Source organism: Schistocerca gregaria, chromosome 3 (genome assembly GCF_023897955.1).
Source record: "Schistocerca gregaria isolate iqSchGreg1 chromosome 3, iqSchGreg1.2, whole genome shotgun sequence".
NCBI lineage: Eukaryota > Metazoa > Arthropoda > Insecta > Orthoptera > Acrididae > Schistocerca > Schistocerca gregaria.
In genome coordinates this window covers 953,167,967-953,187,138 of record NC_064922.1, presented here as the reverse complement: position 1 = coordinate 953,187,138, position 19,172 = coordinate 953,167,967, and the positions used below count along the sequence as shown (strand labels likewise).

Below are 19,172 nucleotides of genomic sequence, written 5' to 3'. Positions count from 1 at the left end.
ACATTATTTTCTTCCATGTATCAGATTCTCACAACATAACTTATGTTTGCTTCTTCTGTTAATGATTTCCAGCCGAAAATGAGACAGAACAAGGTGATTTTTCAGCTGTGTGAGAAGAAATTAATCTTAGATGCGAAGACGTAGAACAGTGAAATGTGCCACCAGGAATGATTCCTCCCCATTCCACAATAACAGTTAATAATAGTGTGTCTGGCAAAGGAGGTGTAGAAAAAACAGCTACTAAATTGCAAACATTTCAACAACTTTATTAACTGAAAAAATTATCGTGTACTTACATATATGCACAGGGCAAGCACTTCAAATACTGATAGTTTTTACTAACTAAAAAGAATGGAATAACTTGAGTGTATCTTACGTTTTAACAATTAATGATATGGTGCCGCGAACAAGTAACAAGTAAAACGTAAGATAACCAAGTTACGTATTCTTCGCAACGGCGCGTCTGCAGGAACCCAAAAAGTGAAAAATTATGTATGTTATTAACAGAATTAGTACATGACACGAACAAATTTCATATACATCTGGAAACTGGATGACCGTTGCGTAATCTTCAAGTGTGCTTCACGGTAACTTTTCATATTTAGGAAGTTGGTGCATCACATTTAGCTATAAAATCAATCATTAACAACAAACAGAAAATAACACGTAGTATTTATGATATGTACAACCGTGAATATTGTCTTATGCACGTACCATTCTAGATTTTTACATTAATGAGAGTTTAATTTCTCTTCCATTACTGGTACTAAATGAACGGTGTTAACATATTTAAATTCACATAAATACTAAAGCTCAATAAATACAGTTAAAAATATGGTACTGGTGTCATAAGTCGCGGATTTTCGCACCAGCCTTTTATGTACAGTGCTCCAGAGTCATTAAAATGGTACAGTAATAATGTTTCGAATGCGCAGTGTCTTACGCTCTCGAGATGTAGTCACCGAAAAATAGTCACAAGCTGTTCTGAAAAGCTGGTGCGATGTTATTGTCACGACATGAATCTTTGTTTCGTAGTTGACAATGAAGTACGTGTGCTTTAAGCAACGCGCGGGACGTGAGTATCTGGCGCTGACAGTTGGAGGCTCTGGAGGGGGGGAAACAGAAGCCTGCGCCGGGTGGGCGCCGCTGCTGTCTGCGCCAAATGACACGTCTGGGTCAGACGTCGAGACAGGAAGGAAGGATCGTGTTCTGAAAACGAGAGAGAGAGGGTGGTGGGAGCGGTGATGGCAGGTGAATCTTTGGACGTCGGTCACAGCCGGCGGCAAGCGGCGGGCCAAGCGGGAGTTATGTGGGGGGGGGGGGGGGGGGGGGGGTGGCAGGCGATGCGGGGATGAAGGGTCGGGCGAGGGACGACGTTCATGTCGAGAGGGTGAAGCGCGGAATATTTTGTCGCTCAGATTCCAGTGACACGAAACCTCCACAAAGCGGGTGCTTTCTGGTCGCTGGAAAACAGGAACTTGTATGTCGCATCCTCTCAGAGAATGAATGGGGGCGAGGGAACAACTCGTTTTCGGTAAGGTGCCTAAAAAAATTCTCATCACCTGGATAGATATCCGAGTATCAGGCAAGAGGAAGGGTTGGAGGCAGTTTCACTATCAAAACATTCATTAGATCCCCACCAGTTCGAAAAAGTGCCTCAATCGGGACGAAGGGAGTGTGGGCTATTGGGTTTCGCTTCGTTTGTGGAACTGATTATGGACAGAGTACCGACTTTCCCTCAAAAACCACTTCGTAAAGATGTTTCTCGATGCTGTAATGGTCGGTTGGAACCAAATAAAGACACTTCCAAACTGGAACGGCACCACTACGTCAGTAGATGCAGTGAGCTATGTTTCGCTGGGCATTTTGATGAATGCTGATAAAGCGGCCAGTTCGGTTCACAGCTTTTAGTATAACAAAGTTTGTGCCTCTCAATTACAATAGTGTCATTTTACTTCAGACTAAAGTGAAGTCTAATGATACGGTCATTAGCGAAAATGTCCACGTTATTACGGTAGACCACAGTGAGCGTCATATGACATGGCGCTATCGAACTACCTATCACCGAATAGCTGGATAGCTAGCTGGACGGACGATGTCTGAGAAGTACAAGCTGGACGTGTCCTTAGGTTCATCTTCCGCTGGATTCTGTCACTGCTAGATTCCCAATGGAAGCTCATTTGCTGGTGGGGATTTCTTAAGAGTTTCTGTCAGGCCGTATTTGGTACTTTTTATAACTGTTCTTTTTTCCGAGAAATCCAGTGTGGAGGAACTTTTTTGGGCGCCTTACAGCGATGCAGGATTAGGCAAGGAGCGAGCTCGCTGTGGCGACCGCCTTTGCGCGCTGTTGATGGCCGGAGGCGAGGCGAGGCGTGGACTGCTCAGTGCAGCTCGATGGGCGGGAGGAAGTCGCCGCAGCGCGGGAAGCCGGCGGGCACCGGCGGCAGGTCGGCGTGCGTGCCCACGTGCACGATCAGGTTCATGCCGATGACGATGTGGAACAGGAAGTGGCAGTGGAACAGCCAGTAGCCTGCAACACACCGGGCGCCGCGCCTCTGTCAGCAACAGTGCACGTTCACTCAGGTGGGTCGCCCCACGGCTTTGCAACCACGCAGAAACAACACTTCCGGAAAGTATTAGTGCACCCAGGAACGAGTGCCTTGCTTTGCAGTTAGTGGTCTAACTACCAATCGATCGCTAAAACCCAGTAACTCTGCCCTAGCTGCTGTGAGTCATCCGTCCCACAGAGCCCCGCTCCGTTCGCACACCTACAATTTATCCACATAATTTAAGTCTACAGGCTTTCATCGCCGTTGTCGCTGAAGTTAAAATCTTCTGTATTGTTAGGCCACGTCATATTTCTTCAATGGACACCACAAGATCCTGAAGAAGATCCCAACACACATGTGGAAACGTCGATAATTTGAAGAAATATGATGCCACCTAACAAACACAGAACATTTTAACTTCAGTATCTACACAATCTTTTAACAAAACAGTAACTGTCTACTTCTAGCTTGAGCAGCATGTACACTATGTGATCGAAAGTATCCAGACACCCCCAAAAACATACGTGCTTCACATTAGGTGCATTGTGCTGTCACCTAGTGCCAGGTACTCCATATCAGCGACCTCAGTAGTCACTAGACATCGTGAGAGAGCAGAATGGGGCGCTCCACGTAACTCACGGACTTCGAAGGCGGTCAGGTGATTGGGTGTCACTTGTGTCATACGTCTGTACGCGAGATTTCCACACTACTAAACATCCCTAGGTCCACTGTTTCCGATGTGATAGTGAAGTGGAAACGCGAAGGGACACGTACAACACAGAAGGGTGCTGGCCGACCTCGTCTGTTGACTGACAGAGACCGCCGACAGTTGAAGTGGGCCGTAATGTGTAATAGGCAGACATCTATCCAGACCATCGCACAGGAATTACGAGCTGCATCAGGATCTACTGCAAGTACTGTGACAGTTAGGCAGGAGGTGAGAAAACTTGGATTTCATGGTCGAGTCGCTGCTCATAAGCCACACATCGCGCCGGTAAATGCTAAACGACGCCGCGCTTGGTGTAAGGAGCGAAACATTGGACAATTGAACAGTGGAAAAACGTTGTGTGGAGTGACGAATGACGACACACAATGTGGCGATCTGATGGCCGGAGGTGGGTATGGCGAATGCCTAGTGAACGTCATCTGCCAGCGTGTGTAGTGCCAACAGTAAAATTCAGAGGCGGTGGTGTTATGGTGTGGTCATGTTTTTCATGGAAGGGTCTTGCACGCCTTGCTGTTTTGCGTGGCACTATTACAGCACACGCCTACACTGATGTTTTAAGCACCTCCTTGCTTCCCACTGTTGAAGAGTAATTCGGGGATGGCGACTGCATCTTTCACACGATCGAATACCTGTTCACAATGCACGGCCTGTGGCGTAGTCGTTACACGATAATAACATTACTGTAACGCAGTGGCCTGCATAAAATCCTGATCTGAATCCTATAGAACACTTTTGGGATGTTTTGGAACACCGATTTTGTGCCAGGCCTCACCGACCGACATCGAAACCTCTCCTCAGTGCATCATTCCATGAAGAAAGGGCTCCCACTCCGTAAGTAATCTTGCAGCACCTGACTGAACGTTTGCCTGCGAGACTGGGAGCTGTCATCAAGGCTAAGGGAGGGCCCACACCATTTTGAATTCCAGCATTACCGATGGAGGGCGCCATGAACTTGTAAGTCATTTTCAGCCAGGTGTCTGGATACTTCTGGTCACATGTGTTCTATATATTTCCATAAAAAAATAAACTATATTCCTGCTGGCCTCATTTCTTTATTATGACACTTATTCACTAAAATAGCCAACTATAGTATGGTAAAAGCATCAATAGTTAATCGGCAAAGGGACAAGCTGGCCTTAGACCTAACTGTAGAACAAGAAATCAGATTCAAGTAGTGAATGAAAGTTTAGGACAGGGCAGCGAGTTTGAAATGCTACCTACTCTGGGATTATTATATTTTAAGAAAGTTTTTGATTCAGTTTCAACAAAACTGAACAGTAGACCTTGAGAAATAAGGCACTGATTCAACCTATATTATATACTGACAAAAAATGTGCGTCATTGCATTAGTGTGAAATTGAGAATTTAAAGAACAATCAGATGGAGAGGTTCCTTATCAATTTATTCTCAGCAGACTTAGAGGAACCGTTCAGATCGTTCAACTGAAAAAAACAGAGGAGGACTACATACATGCTACTGGAACCTTCCTCACCGATTTCGCCAGCGGTGCTTTATATGTCCCCACTAGGGGTAAGATATACTGCCTACAGGAAAATTAAAGAGACCTTTGGAGAGAAGAGAACCACGTGTATGAATATCAAGAGCTCAGATGGCAGCCCAGTTCTAAGCAAAGAAGGGAAGGCAGAAAGGTGGAAGGAGTATATAGAAGGTTTATACAAGGGCGATGTACTTGAGGACAATATTATGGAAATGGAAGAGGATGTAGATGAAGACGAAATGGGAGATACGATACTGCGTGAAGAGTTTGACAGAGCACTGAAAGACCTGTGTCGAAACAAGGCCCCCGGAGTAGACAACATTCCATTAGAACTACTGACGGCCTTGGGACAACCAGTCCTGACAAAACTCTACCAGCTGGTGAGCAAGATGTATGAGACAGGCGAAATACCCTCAGACTTCAAGAAGAATATAATAATTCCAATCCCAAAGAAAGCAGGTGCTGACAGATGTGAAAATTACCGAACTATCACTTTAATAAGCCACGGCTGCAAAATACTAACGCGAATTCTTTACAGACGAATGGAAAAACTGGTAGATGCAGACCTCGGGGAGGATCAGTTTGGATTCCGTCGAAATGGTGGAACACGTGAGGCAATACTGACCTTACGACTTATCTTAGAAGAAAGATTAAGAAAAGGCAAACCTACGTTTCTAGCATTTGTAGACTTAGAGAAAGCTTTTGACAATGTTGACTGGAATACTCTTTTTCAAATTCTAAAGGTGGCAGGGGTAAAATACAGGGAGCGAAAGGCTATTTATAATTTGTACAGAAACCAGATGGCAGTCATAAGAGTCGAGGGGCATGAAAGGGAAGCAGTGGTTGGGAAAGGAGTGAGACAGGGTTGTAGCCTCTCCCCGATGTTATTCAGTCCGTATATTGAGCAAGCAGTAAAGGAAACAAAAGAAAAATTTGGAGTAGGTATTAAAATTCATGGAGACGAAGTAAAAACTTTGAGGTTCGCCGATGACATTGTAATTCTGTCAGAGACGGCAAAGGACTTGGAAGAGCAGTTGAACGGAATGGACAGTGTCTTGAAAGGAGGATGTAAGATGAACATTAACAAAATCAAATCGAGGATAATGGAATGTAGTCAAATTAAATCGGGTGATGCTGAGGGAATTAGATTAGGAAATGAGACACTTAAAGTAGTAAAAGAGTTTTGCTATTTAGGAAGTAAAATAACTGATGATGGTCGAAGTAGAGAGGATATAAAATGTAGACTGGCAATGGCAAGGAAAGCGTTTCTGAAGAAGAGAAATTTGTTAACATCGAATATAGATTTATGTATCAGGAAGTCGTTTCTGAAAGTATTTGTTTGGAGTGTAGCCATGTATGGAAGTGAAACATGGACGATAACTAGTTTGGACAAGAAGAGAATAGAAGCTTTCGAAATGTGGTGCTACAGAAGAATACTGAAGATAAGGTGGATAGATCACGTAACTAATGAGGAGGTATTGAATAGGATTGGGGAGAAGAGAAGTTTGTGGCACAACTTGACTAGAAGAAGGGATCGGTTGGTAGGACATGTTTTGAGGCATCAAGGGATCACAAATTTAGCATTGGAGGGCAGCGTGGAGGGTAAAAATCGTAGAGGGAGTCCGAGAGATGAGTACACTAAGCAGATTCTGAAGGATGTAGGTTGCAGTAGGTACTGGGAGATGAAGCAGCTTGCACAGGATAGAGTAGCATGGAGAGCTGCATCAAACCAGTCTCAGGACTGAAGACAACAACAACATGTTGATATATGCCATTTGTTTGTAATAGTAAGATTTTTTGTTTGAGGGGCAGTGGAAATCAAGTTACCTTTGAATGGCACTCAACTTTTATGCATTTTAGCACACGTACGCAAAAAGAAGATTTCTCATGCCACTTCGCCATCATGAAGATCCAGGGCGACGTACGTGCCGACGCCACTGTACTGTGCTGCATTTGCTGCAGATAATCTTCAGCAATGACTGGAAGAACTTAACAAGTTTGAAATTATGACAGAAACTCAATTTCAATAAAACTAATACAGCGCAAAATCAATATTTCAAAAGGAAACTAGTACAAATCAGCGCTAAAACCCTAAAACTAGTCGATAATATAAGACACGACGGATGGGGAAGAAAGTAATTACACGGAGGGTCAGAGCTGACCTGGAGTTCTTTGGTATACTAAATAGGCTTTTCACGTCTAAGCTTGTGATGTGCATGGAAGGCAAAAAATGGCTCTGAGCACTATGGGACTCAACTGCTATGGTCATTAGTCCCCTAGAACCTAGAACTACTTAAACCTAACTAACCTAAGGACATCACACACATCCATGCCCGAGGCAGGATTCGAACCTGCGACCGTAGCAGTCGCACGGTTCCGGACTGCGCGCCTAGAACCGCGAGACCACCGCGGCCGGCCATGGAAGGCAATGTTAATAGTTAGTGTGTATTACTATTACTGCAGTGACTGTTCAGGACTCTTAATGGGCGAACCACGCAGTAACTGAAGGTTTGTCAGCGAATGATGGAGTAGTACATGCTAAGAATTACTGTTAGTTACGTGGTAGGTGGTGGTAAGTTTCTATGGGACCAAACTGCTTAGGTCATCGGTTCCTAGGTTTACACACTACTTAATATAACTTAAACTAACTTATGCTAAGGACAACGCTTACACCCATGCCCGAGCGAACATTCGAACATTCGACGGGGCGCCGCGCGAACCGTGGCAAGGCACCCTGAGACCGGGCGGCTACATCTCGCGGCTGAGATACATGATAGCAAACAAATAAACCATGGGACAGAGTGGAGCGCAAGAAAGTATTATGACTGCAATAAAAGTGAAATTGAGGTCGGTGGGGATGCAACCAGGCGATACTGACAGGCGGACCAGGAAAGTTCTTGTGGATTCCAAGTGAGAAGAAAAGGACGAAAACCATGACTTAAGGGAAGGTGGGCAGACGACGTTAGAAAACATGGAGAAGCAACTCGGATGTGTACAGCCCGCAAATGCTGGGTAAAATCTAGAAGAGGCCTTTATCCAGGTGATCTGCACATTTTTCCAGGTTTAACAAAATCCACCTTTTCCAAACCATTTTCCCTTCCTTCCTACTCCCATCCTTCCAAGAGCTTGGTGTGAGATCCTATTACCACCCACCTCATCCTACCTGTATTCGGTTTCCAAACATGCTCTCACATAAAATTCACACGAGCATTCGCCTTCCGGGCATGTTATACATTCCACACACAGCATCGTCAGAATCTATAAAAGTGTCAATCTTTTTCTGTCCTTACTTTTCACACCTACGTTGCAGGCCCTTCTCGTGAAAATGATCTAGTGTTGTCACCTAAAAAAAGGGCAACGCAAAACAACAATTTTGTTTTTGCTTAGGCGTCAGCGAAGTCTTTCACTCCAAGAAAGTGTCATATATATCTTAATTGTTAAAACCCTGGTAGTTCATTCGATATTTATTGTTTTTACATGTTTTAAATCCTTTCAGTAAAGAACAAATTAAATTTTATCGCAGAATCGCTGGCAGCATGATCTCTATTGGTGTGGTACTAGAAGAATGAAACATCAACAAAAAAAGAAGATAAATAATCAAGAATAGCTTCATTAATATTACAGGTACCAAAATCATTTACAGGTAGCTTTCTAACATGTTTCACCATCGACATGACTTGCTCCTTATTTCTAAAGCACTTTTAAGAAAGTGTAGTTTTAATCTAGACGGGCTGCGCGAAGCTAGAAATTGTTTGCTACCTGTAGTTTAAATATCGAAGAATAAAAGTACTGACATCACTGTGAATCGAACGGCCTAACTTCGGATCTATCGCCATTGCCATTTAGTGACCTCGCCCAGATGCTGTTACATAAGAATCTGTAATCTTCCTGTCAAAGTAAACACGAATTTCAGTTTAACATACCTCTCTCGTTATTCAGATTTATGCGGTAAGCCTTAATGAGTACCCTCACAGCTCATCTCGCAACCTGCTGAATACAGAGCGCAGGGAGAGTAAGAAAGTTCTCACGGTCTGCGCCGTATTCATCGCGACCCCGTGGGTATCGCCGACACGGAAGTATCGGTAAACCAGTTATCGATCTGATCTACACCTCAACTGGGCTCTCGCTGCCATTTCTTTGACTATGACAAAATTTTCAGCTCTATTGTTCACGAAACTTTGTAGCGATGCTTCATGCCCTCCACATGGTTTGTATTGTTTTGAAATGCAGCTTACTGACTCCCTTTCTAAATACTCCCTCAAAACTTCCATCACCTCTCGATCGATCTCTGACATACGCCGTTCCAGAAATATGGTACAAAGTGAGTACTATATTTGCACCAAAGCCGTAAATCGCAGTGACATCGCTCAAATGTACGATGCACAAGCGAATACTTGGGTGTATTGTACGCTGCGTGATCATGAATTTTGGTCAGTTTTAGCTACTTATTTTTTCGGTTAAAAACAATGTGTTATTCGTCTCCGGCACTATTTTCGAAGGCAACGACTGTGTGAAGCATGCTACATTCAACCTCTCTGCGACGTGTGTACTTTGGTTAATTTTATAAATTGCTTTCATTATTCGTTCTGTTGTTTAAATGCAAAAGGTCTGTCTTAAATCTAGAAGACAGTGTTCAGTGGTGCGTTCTGAAGCACTATACAATAACAGCGAATAGTATGATATATTGCTCTAAAATATTACAATTTAACGCGATGGGGTAAGTCATAATGACTGAAACGATGTCTTGCTGTTCTTGAAAAAACAAAAATGCAACATGCAATTAATAATTATACACAAGTCTGCCATAATATAACGGCACAGATTCATTGTTTCAGTGAATTATACAATTGCTCGTGATACATCCACGGATTTTTATCCGAATATGTGAAATTTGTATTTAGCAGTTCATCTAGAGAGTGATTCCGTGATGGTGTTACAAAATTTCAGGGGTGATGGAGAAGCGTTAATCTATCAATCTGAGATAAGGGACCATGGTCCGGAGAAGACCGAGTCGAAGGTCATAAGCGAAAATATTTCTGTTACTTGTGACATTGGAATACTTGTATCGATGTAGCTAAGGCTGCAGAGTAGGCAGTCCTGACGAGCGCTTCGATTCCAACATGATTAGCCCCACCTCGCTTTGGACTGACGGTTCGTCAACACTTGGATCCGACAGTCCTTGAAAAGTGGATAGGCAGAGGAGGTCGTGCTTCGTGGCCAGCACATTCGCTTGATCTCACAGCACCTGAATCGTTCTGTTGAGACGGAAGAAGATCTCCTGGCAAGAATTCTCTCTTTCTGCGACATTGTTTGGACGTCACTGGGAATGTTAGAATGGGTACAACACAACTTTGACGCTGGAAGATGCCATTTTGAACAACTGCGTTGTAAATGTAGCAGCTTGTGAAACTTGTACATGTAAATGGGATTCATTATTATATTACTGTGCCATAGACTTGGGACTTTCTGTTTCTCTGACATCACATTGCGTGTACCATCAACGGGTGAAATTGTCTGAGGGTACTGAACAGTATTCAGCAAGAATCCCATATATAGTGGTTAGAATTCCGATGTTGGGGCCCTTAGTTTGAACGGTGCGCAAGTCTAAGACGGAACTTATAACTTTCGACTTGGCCGTTTGCAGACTACGATCAGTTACCTCAAATGGCTACGTCCTTTAACTTCAGTATCTACACAATCTTTTAACAAAACAGTAACTGTCTACTTCTGGCTTGACCAACATCCCTGAAAGTTTGTACACATCACGGAAATAGCACGTAAATCCATAATGCACAACCCACCTTACGCTATGCGCTAAAGTGTAGCCTACTTTTAGGTACACTATAATTACCTATCGAAATATCAATGGGGTTTGACAAATTTATCCGGCCGCATTCCCGCGAATTATTTGTTGTCGTTATTGTTGTTATCTTCTGGGCGAAGACTGATAGAGGCGGCTCTTCACGCTAATCTATACTGGGCAAATCTTTTGATTTGTGCCTAACCACTACAACCTACATCCATTTGAAACCGCTTACTGCAGTCCAACCTTGGTCTTCCTCTACAGTTTCTACATTCCGCATTTCCCTCCATTCCCAAATTTACTATCCTTTGATGCCTCAGGACGGGTCGTATCAACCTATCCCTTAAGTCAATTTGTGCCATAAATTTCTTTTCTTTTTAATTCTTTGGTGGCACTGTATTTCAAAAACATCTATATTCTTCTTATCTGAACTGTTTAGCATCCACGTTTCAGTTCTGTACAAGGCTAGACACTCTGGACATACACATTCAGAAAAAAATTCCTAACACATTAGTTTATATTCGATGTTGACAAATTTCTCTTTTTAAGAAACAGTTTTCTTGCTGTAGCCAGTCTACATTTTATATTTTACCTGCTTCAGCCTAAGTCAGTTATTTTGCTGCCCACGCAAAAACACTCTTCTACTATTTGTAGTGTAACATTTCCTAATCTGATTTTCTCAGAATCGCCTGATTTAATCCGACTTCATGCTGTTACCAGTTCTATACTTCTGTTGATGTTACTCTTATAAACGTTTGTCCTTACAATTGCTTTTCTGCACGACTCAACACTTGCCGTCTCTGATAAAATTACAATGTCTTTAGCAAACCTCAAAGTTTTAATTTCTTATCCTTTAACCTCATTTCCCTCTCCAATTATCGCCTTAGTTTCCTTTACTTCTTACTCAGTGTGGAGATTGAATATCGTCTCACTCCCTTCTCAACCATTCGTTCCCTATCGTGCATTCGGCATTTACAACTGTACTTTTGCTGCTGTACACACCGAGAAACAGTGCTGGTCTGGTTCTTATGTTCTTTGTTTGAGTCATCGGTCTTCTGTCCGGTTTGATGTGGTTCGTCACAAATGCCTCTCCTGTGCCAACATTTTCATCTCAGAATAGCACTTGCAACGTATGCCCTCAATTATTTGCTGTATTTATTCCAATCTCTGTTTTCCTCTACACTTTTTACCCTCTACAGATCCCTCTAATACCAAGGCAGTTATTCCTTGATGACTTAACTGATGTCCTACCGTCCTGTTCCTTCTTCTTGTCAGTGTTTTCCGATTGAGGGGAGAACCTCCTTATTCTTTACCATATCAGTCCACCTAATTTTCAACATTATTCTGTTCCGATTTTCCCACAGTTCACCTCTCACTATCATACAGTGCTGTGCCCCAAACGTATATTCTCATAAATTTCTTCCTCAAATTAGACCTTCGTTTGATACTAGATTTCTCTTGGCCAGGAATGCCTTTTTCGCCAGCGCTAGTCTGGTTCTTATGTCCTCCTTGTTCTGTCCGTCATGAGCTATTTTGCTGCTTACATAGCACAGTTCCCTAACGTCATCTACATTGTGATCACCAATTCTGATAGTAAGTTTTTAATTTCTGCAACTTATTATAACTTTGGCCTTTCTTCGATTTATTCTCTAAAGCTTAAGGTTTGTATATCCTTGTATGTTTTGTAAATGCTACCGGATGAGCAGCGGCAGTGTACCGCTCCAAGCCCACGATCGACCTGACTGGCGAAGGAATGACATAACATTTGGAGGCAGTACGTTATATTGATACTTTCCCTAAGTGTACTGTAGAATATGAAAAAAAGTCAAACAAAACCAGATGAAAGCAAGAAGAGAACGTAGGGGACAAAAGCAGACTGGCGCCTGGCGCACTCACCGGGGTTGTCGGCGCGGAACCTGAAGACGACGTATCCGTTGTTGGGCACGGCGATGGTGTCCTTAGCGGGTGGGTGGTTGAACTGACGGTGCAGCAGACCGCGCCTGTCCAGGTCTAGCGCGTGCTTCAGGTTGATCTTCTTGACGTTGCGGTCCGGCGAGCGGCCCATGCCGATCACGTTGAAGGCGTACCCGTGCAGGTGGAACGGGTGGCTCAGGTTGGGCTGCTGGACTGTAACAGAGGCAGGGAGGCGCCCGCTGTGGCCTTCAGTCTCGCCCACACACCTGTAGCCACTGTGTTCTCTGCGCCACGCACTACACTGACATTTACATCCTGACAGATGGCCACTTATAAGGGACGGTTACGGGTAACTTCTGGACAGTTTATCTCTTGTGTGATGGTTTCAGAATATTGCAATACAAGTTCTAAGAACATTGCAATACAAGTTAGAAAAACATAAATGCATCATTAATTCTCTTACCTGTTTTTAACTCAAGGGTCTTTCGACCGTTTTCATGTGCTCCTATACTTTATTTTACGTTATTGCACTGTGTGTCTACATAACAAACTGATTCAGTTGCACCTATCTATAGGTTTTATGCAACCCGCAATGCCTTCAAAAACCATGTGCGAGATTTTCATATTCTCTTTGCTCACTACGCACTAGGTATTTGTACTGCAGAAAAATGTCCAGGAACTTTCTGTAGAAAATTTAATGGAGTTAAATTTTGAACTGGGATACGTTTTCACTGGAGGACTGGAGGCCACGGTTTTCGAGTCATTAAAGAACAACGTGTTTGTGTTGAGGGTCACTTTTGTGCGTTTTTCTTGAGTAATTCGAAAACTGTGGCCTCTAGCGAAAATGTATCACAGTACCAAATTTAACGACATTAAACTCCCCACAAAAAGGTCCTTTTCACTTTTTTCGGTAGGACTTTGGCTTATAGCGACTGAGACAATATGAAAATCTTGTGTGTGGTATTTGAAGATGTTGCAAGTTGCATAAAATCCATAGGAAGGGGTTGCTAAAACACCCTGTATTTAGCATCAAATGTCGTCGTTTCAAATACTTCCCCTGAAATTTCAGGCCATGTTGCAGCTAAGAGTAGATATAGTTTTTGTTTCCCCTTCTTCCCTAATACGCTTTATTTCTGTTATGGACGTGTTGTAGAAATACGCAATTCAATCATTTGTTTCATTTTAGTTTTGGCAGTATCTTGCTCCATACCGATTTTTATTCATAATTATTTTGCTGATTCAACACTTTTGTCTGGCTTGCGTATTTATGAACATCATTCTGTGTTATGCAGGGCACAGATTTGTTTAACAGTTGCGCTGCTGGCTTTCAACTCTAAGAGATATGTTGTTAGTAAAATTTACTATTTTTCTTACGTATTTAATCTTCTGTTGCTTACTGCTTCTTCTAGATAGGTCCTAAACGGAAGGGATGATAAACTACATGTTGGAGTTCATAGGCGCATTTTTTCTGGTGGTCCAGCAAGTATCTGCATTTTCGTCTCTGCACACGGAAGAATCCCAAACTGATATTATTCATCGTGCTCTTTCATTCGACACTCAGCGTCGGCGGAAAACTTCGTTTCGTTTCTCTTTCAAACACATTTTTTTAAGTAGAAGTTTTTGTTCCTCTTCTACATCTACATTAGAATTGTCACACATTAGTCTAATGCGATATTCTGTTTAACGATATGTGTTGACAAGGACAGCACAACACGTATAATAAGTAGCACTCCACGGGCTACTAGGTTGCGGTGCTCCAGTGCGGTAACATACACCACGACGCGAGAGGGTGCTCGAGATGGGGAATTTCTGTTGTCGGTTGGGCGACAGTAAGCCACAGGTCTAATTCAGCCTGTTACAGTTACCACACTCAAGACGTTTTCGCAGATCGCCTCGGGTGCTGGCTCTCGCCGCGCTGTCTGCTACCACCACACAGCAGGAATACTAGGGCTCCATCAGTAAACACTTCCGGGCTAAATTGCCGTGGTCGATCTGTAGAACTTATGTTCTCCGTAGTTGAGAACGAAACGTCAGGGAGAAGAAGTTCTACAGATCGACGACTCATCTCGGAAGATGTTCTCCGTAGTTGAGAACGAAACGTCAGGGAGAAGAAGTTCTACAGGTCGACCACGGCAATTTAGCCCGGAAGTGTTTACTGATGAAGACGCCGGCCGTGAAAGCCTACATGGGATTAATACGAGGGCTGTTCGGAAAATAATATCCGATTGCTCACTATATGGAAACCACGACGAATATCAAAAATGTTTAGCTGTACCTTCGACCTACTTTTCTACATAGTCGCCCCTCTGACTCAGACATGTCATAGAGTCGAACCAACTTTCCATCACCCCCGTCTTAGAACGCAGCAGCTTGTGCTTTCCGTCAATTCTCTACGCTAGTCTACAGCTCGTGGTGTCTAGCAAAATGTGGTCTTCATAGCCAGCGATTCATGTGAGCAGATATCAAACTCAAGGGTAGCCAATTAGTAGCCAATTACGGGCTGTATTGTGGGTGATCAATCACTTCCCACCGAAAACGCTGCAGGAGTGTCTTCTTTGTCCCCAGAGAGTGTGGCTTAGAACTGTCACGAAGAAGGAAACGCATGGCAGTTATGTTATGTGGTCTCCATGACATCAGGCGAAATCTCTCATCAGGCCATCATACGAGGCGCATTCGGAAAGTAGTGTCCGATTAGACACGAAATGGAAACCACTGTGAAAATCCGATGCAAGTTTGCACAGATGTGTTGGGTTTTGTCTTTAGTGTGTCCGTCGATCGTTTTACGTCGCTCTTTTCAGTTCAGAGCAGAAAGTGATCACGTAGAAATGCCTAAAACAACAGTGTCTCCGCTAAGTATGTCGACCTGGTGAGAGGTTTAACCTGAAGCTATGCAGCCCACATAACATAAATGTCGTGCGTTTCTGTCTTCAAGACAATTTTCAGCCGCATTCTGCAGAGGCAATGAAGACGCTCGTGCAGCGTTTTCGATGGGCAATGTTTGATCATTGGCTCCCTCCGTTGTTCATCTCTGTTCACATGGACCGCTGGCTACGAAGACAACATTTTGGCACAAACAACGAAAGGCAGACCATCGTAGAGAATTGGCGGAAAGCACAGATGGCTGCTTTCTGCGATGACCGTTCTGGAAAATTTGTACAATGCCACGGCAAATGTCTAAGTCTGAGCGGCGACTATTTAGAGAGGTAGCTGGAAGGTGTGGCTAACTGTTGCGAATAAAAAAATTTTCATTTTCACTGTGATTATCATTTCACGACCGATCGGCCCTTACTTTCCGAACAGCCTCTGTAATTAGCACGAAACAATATTTTCTAGGCATCTTTACATGATCGCTGTGCGCTGATAACTGAAAAGAGTGACGTGACGCGATCGACAGGCGTACTAAGGATACCGCCCAAGGCACCTGTGGAAATCTTCATCGGATTTTCACTGTGGTTTCTGTCTCGTGGCCGATCGGACCGTAATTTCCGAACTGTGCTCGTACTTAACTGCTGATAGAGTACTGGTTATTCTTAGTGTTTTAGGTGTCACTGTCTGTACGTAAACCAGCACGCTATACCAATATGGAACAGCCTTAGCGAATAAAAACCCAAAATTATACTACTAAAAAACTGTGATGAGACACAAAAGCATGAAAAGCGCAATGTGCAATAGGAGTTTGCACTGCATCCATCTGCACATTGCAAAGACGAAGCAGGAAGTACCTACCAGAATAGCAGACCTGTATGAGGCAAATTTAATAATTCTCTTACAGATACGACAAAACGCATTGAACATGGGGTTTGTGCTGTTCTTGCGCTATGTGAATAGCGGGCCGCCTTGATGTTTTACACCACATTCCACGACTTAACAGAAATTTGCGCCATCGAGAGAAGCGATACGTGAGGTTTACGTTGCTCTCGACGGAAAACGGAGTAAACGTTTGAGCGACATGTCAATCAACTGACTACAATATCAGCACAAAAAACCTATATTTATTGTATTGCCAGTCTATAGCAATTGTCAAATGAAGCCGACTGCGAGTTCTTAAGAGTAAGGTCATGCTTCTCGATCACTGAACTAATAACGTGTGTATCGCATGTTCAATAAAGGTACTCAAGACTTAGCTACGACAGTCCTCACAATTCATATCCCTTACTGTTGCTAAGTCTTGTTGTTGCTGAAGGCCACAACAACAACAACAAGACTTAACAACAGTAATGGATATGAATTGTGAGGGGTGTCATAGGCTAGGTGATGTCCCCGCTCCCTTTTCTGATTTGAGTGAAGAGACACCGGCTGCTCGTCTGCCGACGTGAGCCCCTCTGCGCGCCGTTGGGGACGGGCGCGCGTCACCGCTCGCCGCCACTCACCTTCGTCGACGAGTACCACCTCGACGATGGCGTTGAGCGGCACGTCCACCTTGTGCGTGCACATGCAGTTGGCGCCGCAGTCAGCCGGCCTGTTGTCGCCGTTGCAGAACTGCTCGGGCGGGATGTCGTCGATCTGCGACAGCGGCGGCGACGGCGGGAACTGGAACGAGATCTCGTCCACCAGGCTGATCACGTGGTCGCCGTTGGGTGCCACTGCGGAAGAAATCGACTGTCAGCCTCTCTCGCAGCTTACTGCAGTCTATGGAAAATCCGAAGCGGGGCAGTAAAATGAACATCCGTGAATTACAAACTGTACTAGAATCATTGCAAAATGAGTGAAGACTTATGAGAATCTATTGTCTCTGGGTCCCAGCTCATGTAGGATTTGTTTACAATGAAAAGGTAGACCAACTGGGGAAGGAGGCCATTGGTTCCAATGTAATGAACGTCAGTCTCCCATGCTCCGATTTCAAGTTACAGATAGGTAAATTGGCGGAGGAAGAATGTGCAGCGGTTGGCGCCTTACAGTCGGCTTTAAAGATCAGTACTACGCTTCGATCCAACCAGTAATTGGAATGCTCTCCCTGATTTCGAAAATTTCAGGCGACCAGGAACTTGTTCATTCCATTTATTTCGGGTAACTTTCAAGGATAACCCTCTGTGGTACTGTCAGAATAAAGCAGGACACGTAAACTACTTTCTGTTTCCAGGAGTTTCTTCGAAGCACAGCACGCGTACTGTAAATCCTTGTGGAATTGGGGATGCCTGTTTCAGAAAATGCTTCCGTTTTATTGTGTCACAAAGACACTCAAATATGAAACGATAATTAAATCGACACCCTAACTGCAAACAGGCGTTGATATACATGATTGGGGACATGTTGAAAATGTCTGCCCCGACCGGGACTCGAACGGGGGATCCCCGGCTTACATGGCAGATGCACTATCCATCTGAGCCATCGACGGCACAGAGGATAATACGGCTGCAGGGACTTCTCCCTTGCAGGCTCCCCGTGCGACTCACATTCCCAACACGTCCACACCACTACATTCGTACTGTGCCTAATATACGTTTGCCCACCATACTCTCATTACTCGTGGCAGATTAATCTACCAAGTCCCGTACGAGTTGGGGCATAGCGTGTGCGTTCGCACAAGAAGGTCAATGGCCGGGTAGCCATATTTAAACTATATATGAAGGCAATATCGATTTCCGAAAGAACAAATACCACTGATGACCGTGCAGCTTCTCTAGAATGCTATGATAATTAAATCGACACCCTAGCTGCACTCAGATATACTTTTTGTTACTTTTTACGAGCTTTTAACAGATATTTGTGAAACGTGGTTGCACAAACACATATCTCCAGGTTTGCGACACTTGATCTCTGTTGAATTCTTGTTTATGTTCTATTTTGTATATAGTTAGTCAAGATTCTTTAGTTACACGTATTGTTCCTATGTAGATACAGTAAAATAAACGTAAATCACTGTTCAAGCTCTTTATATCGTGATTTCTCTGTGTATATGTCTTTTTGTTCGTACGAGCATCTTTACCCAAGGTAAGTATGGTACATCGTGCGAACAAGTGGCATCGCTGTAATCGCAGTAAATACACTCGAAAGGCCGCGGAAAGCGGTACCGAAATCAACCGACAGATTGCTATCGCATACGGGAATGGCTCGGTTCCAGCGCCTGAAACATTGGCCGCCTTACAAGATAGATGTATATAGAGCCGAACAGTGAGCAAACGTCAAGATTGCCTTTCTCATTGGCAAGAACTCTAATCAGCGTCATACGGAACTCCTAGCAGCTGTGGGTGACGGCGAAAACGAAGAGCACTGCTGGACAATCCAGTCTGCATGATAAAGCTACAGCCCACACAGCAGTCGCCGTCAAGAATTGTGTGCACCATTGGGCTTGTAAATCCTCTCCCATCCACCCCACACATCGGACCTCAATCCACACGACTTTGATCTCATTCGCATCTGAAGAAAGCATTGTATGAGAGGAGCTCTGCAGACATGGCGGATTTCCTTACGGCATTTCGGCGACAGGTGGTACTAATTAACGCCAATGACATTCAACGCCTTTCTCATCGTTGGCAACGTTGTCTGGATCCTCTAGTTGTCATTTTGAAGGACAGTAGTTGATTTTGATTCATTTTTGGTCCGTTTGTACTCGTGCGCAATAAATTTACACGGAATTCTAATGCGTGTGTTTTATTTCACGCTTTGCCGCGACCTCCTTTACTGGAACTAAACTGCATCAGATACACACTGCCTTACCGGTCAAACGCACATCGTGATGTA

The 19,172-nt window shown here is 43.9% G+C and overlaps 1 protein-coding gene across 1 annotated transcript in view; it reads right to left on the bottom strand.

Annotated features, from left to right (window-relative positions):
- Positions 1-241: 241 nt before the first annotated feature.
- Positions 242-19,172, bottom strand: part of LOC126355925 (uncharacterized) — a 199,060-nt gene continuing 180,129 nt past the window's right edge. Inside the window, exons 9-11 of the mRNA XM_050006486.1 lie at positions 16,862-17,074; positions 12,474-12,704; positions 242-2,530 (exon numbers count right to left, since the gene is read on the bottom strand). Coding sequence (XP_049862443.1) covers positions 2,382-2,530; positions 12,474-12,704; positions 16,862-17,074 — 593 coding nt within the window. The 3' untranslated portion in view covers positions 242-2,381. The remainder of the gene's footprint in view (positions 2,531-12,473; positions 12,705-16,861; positions 17,075-19,172) is intronic.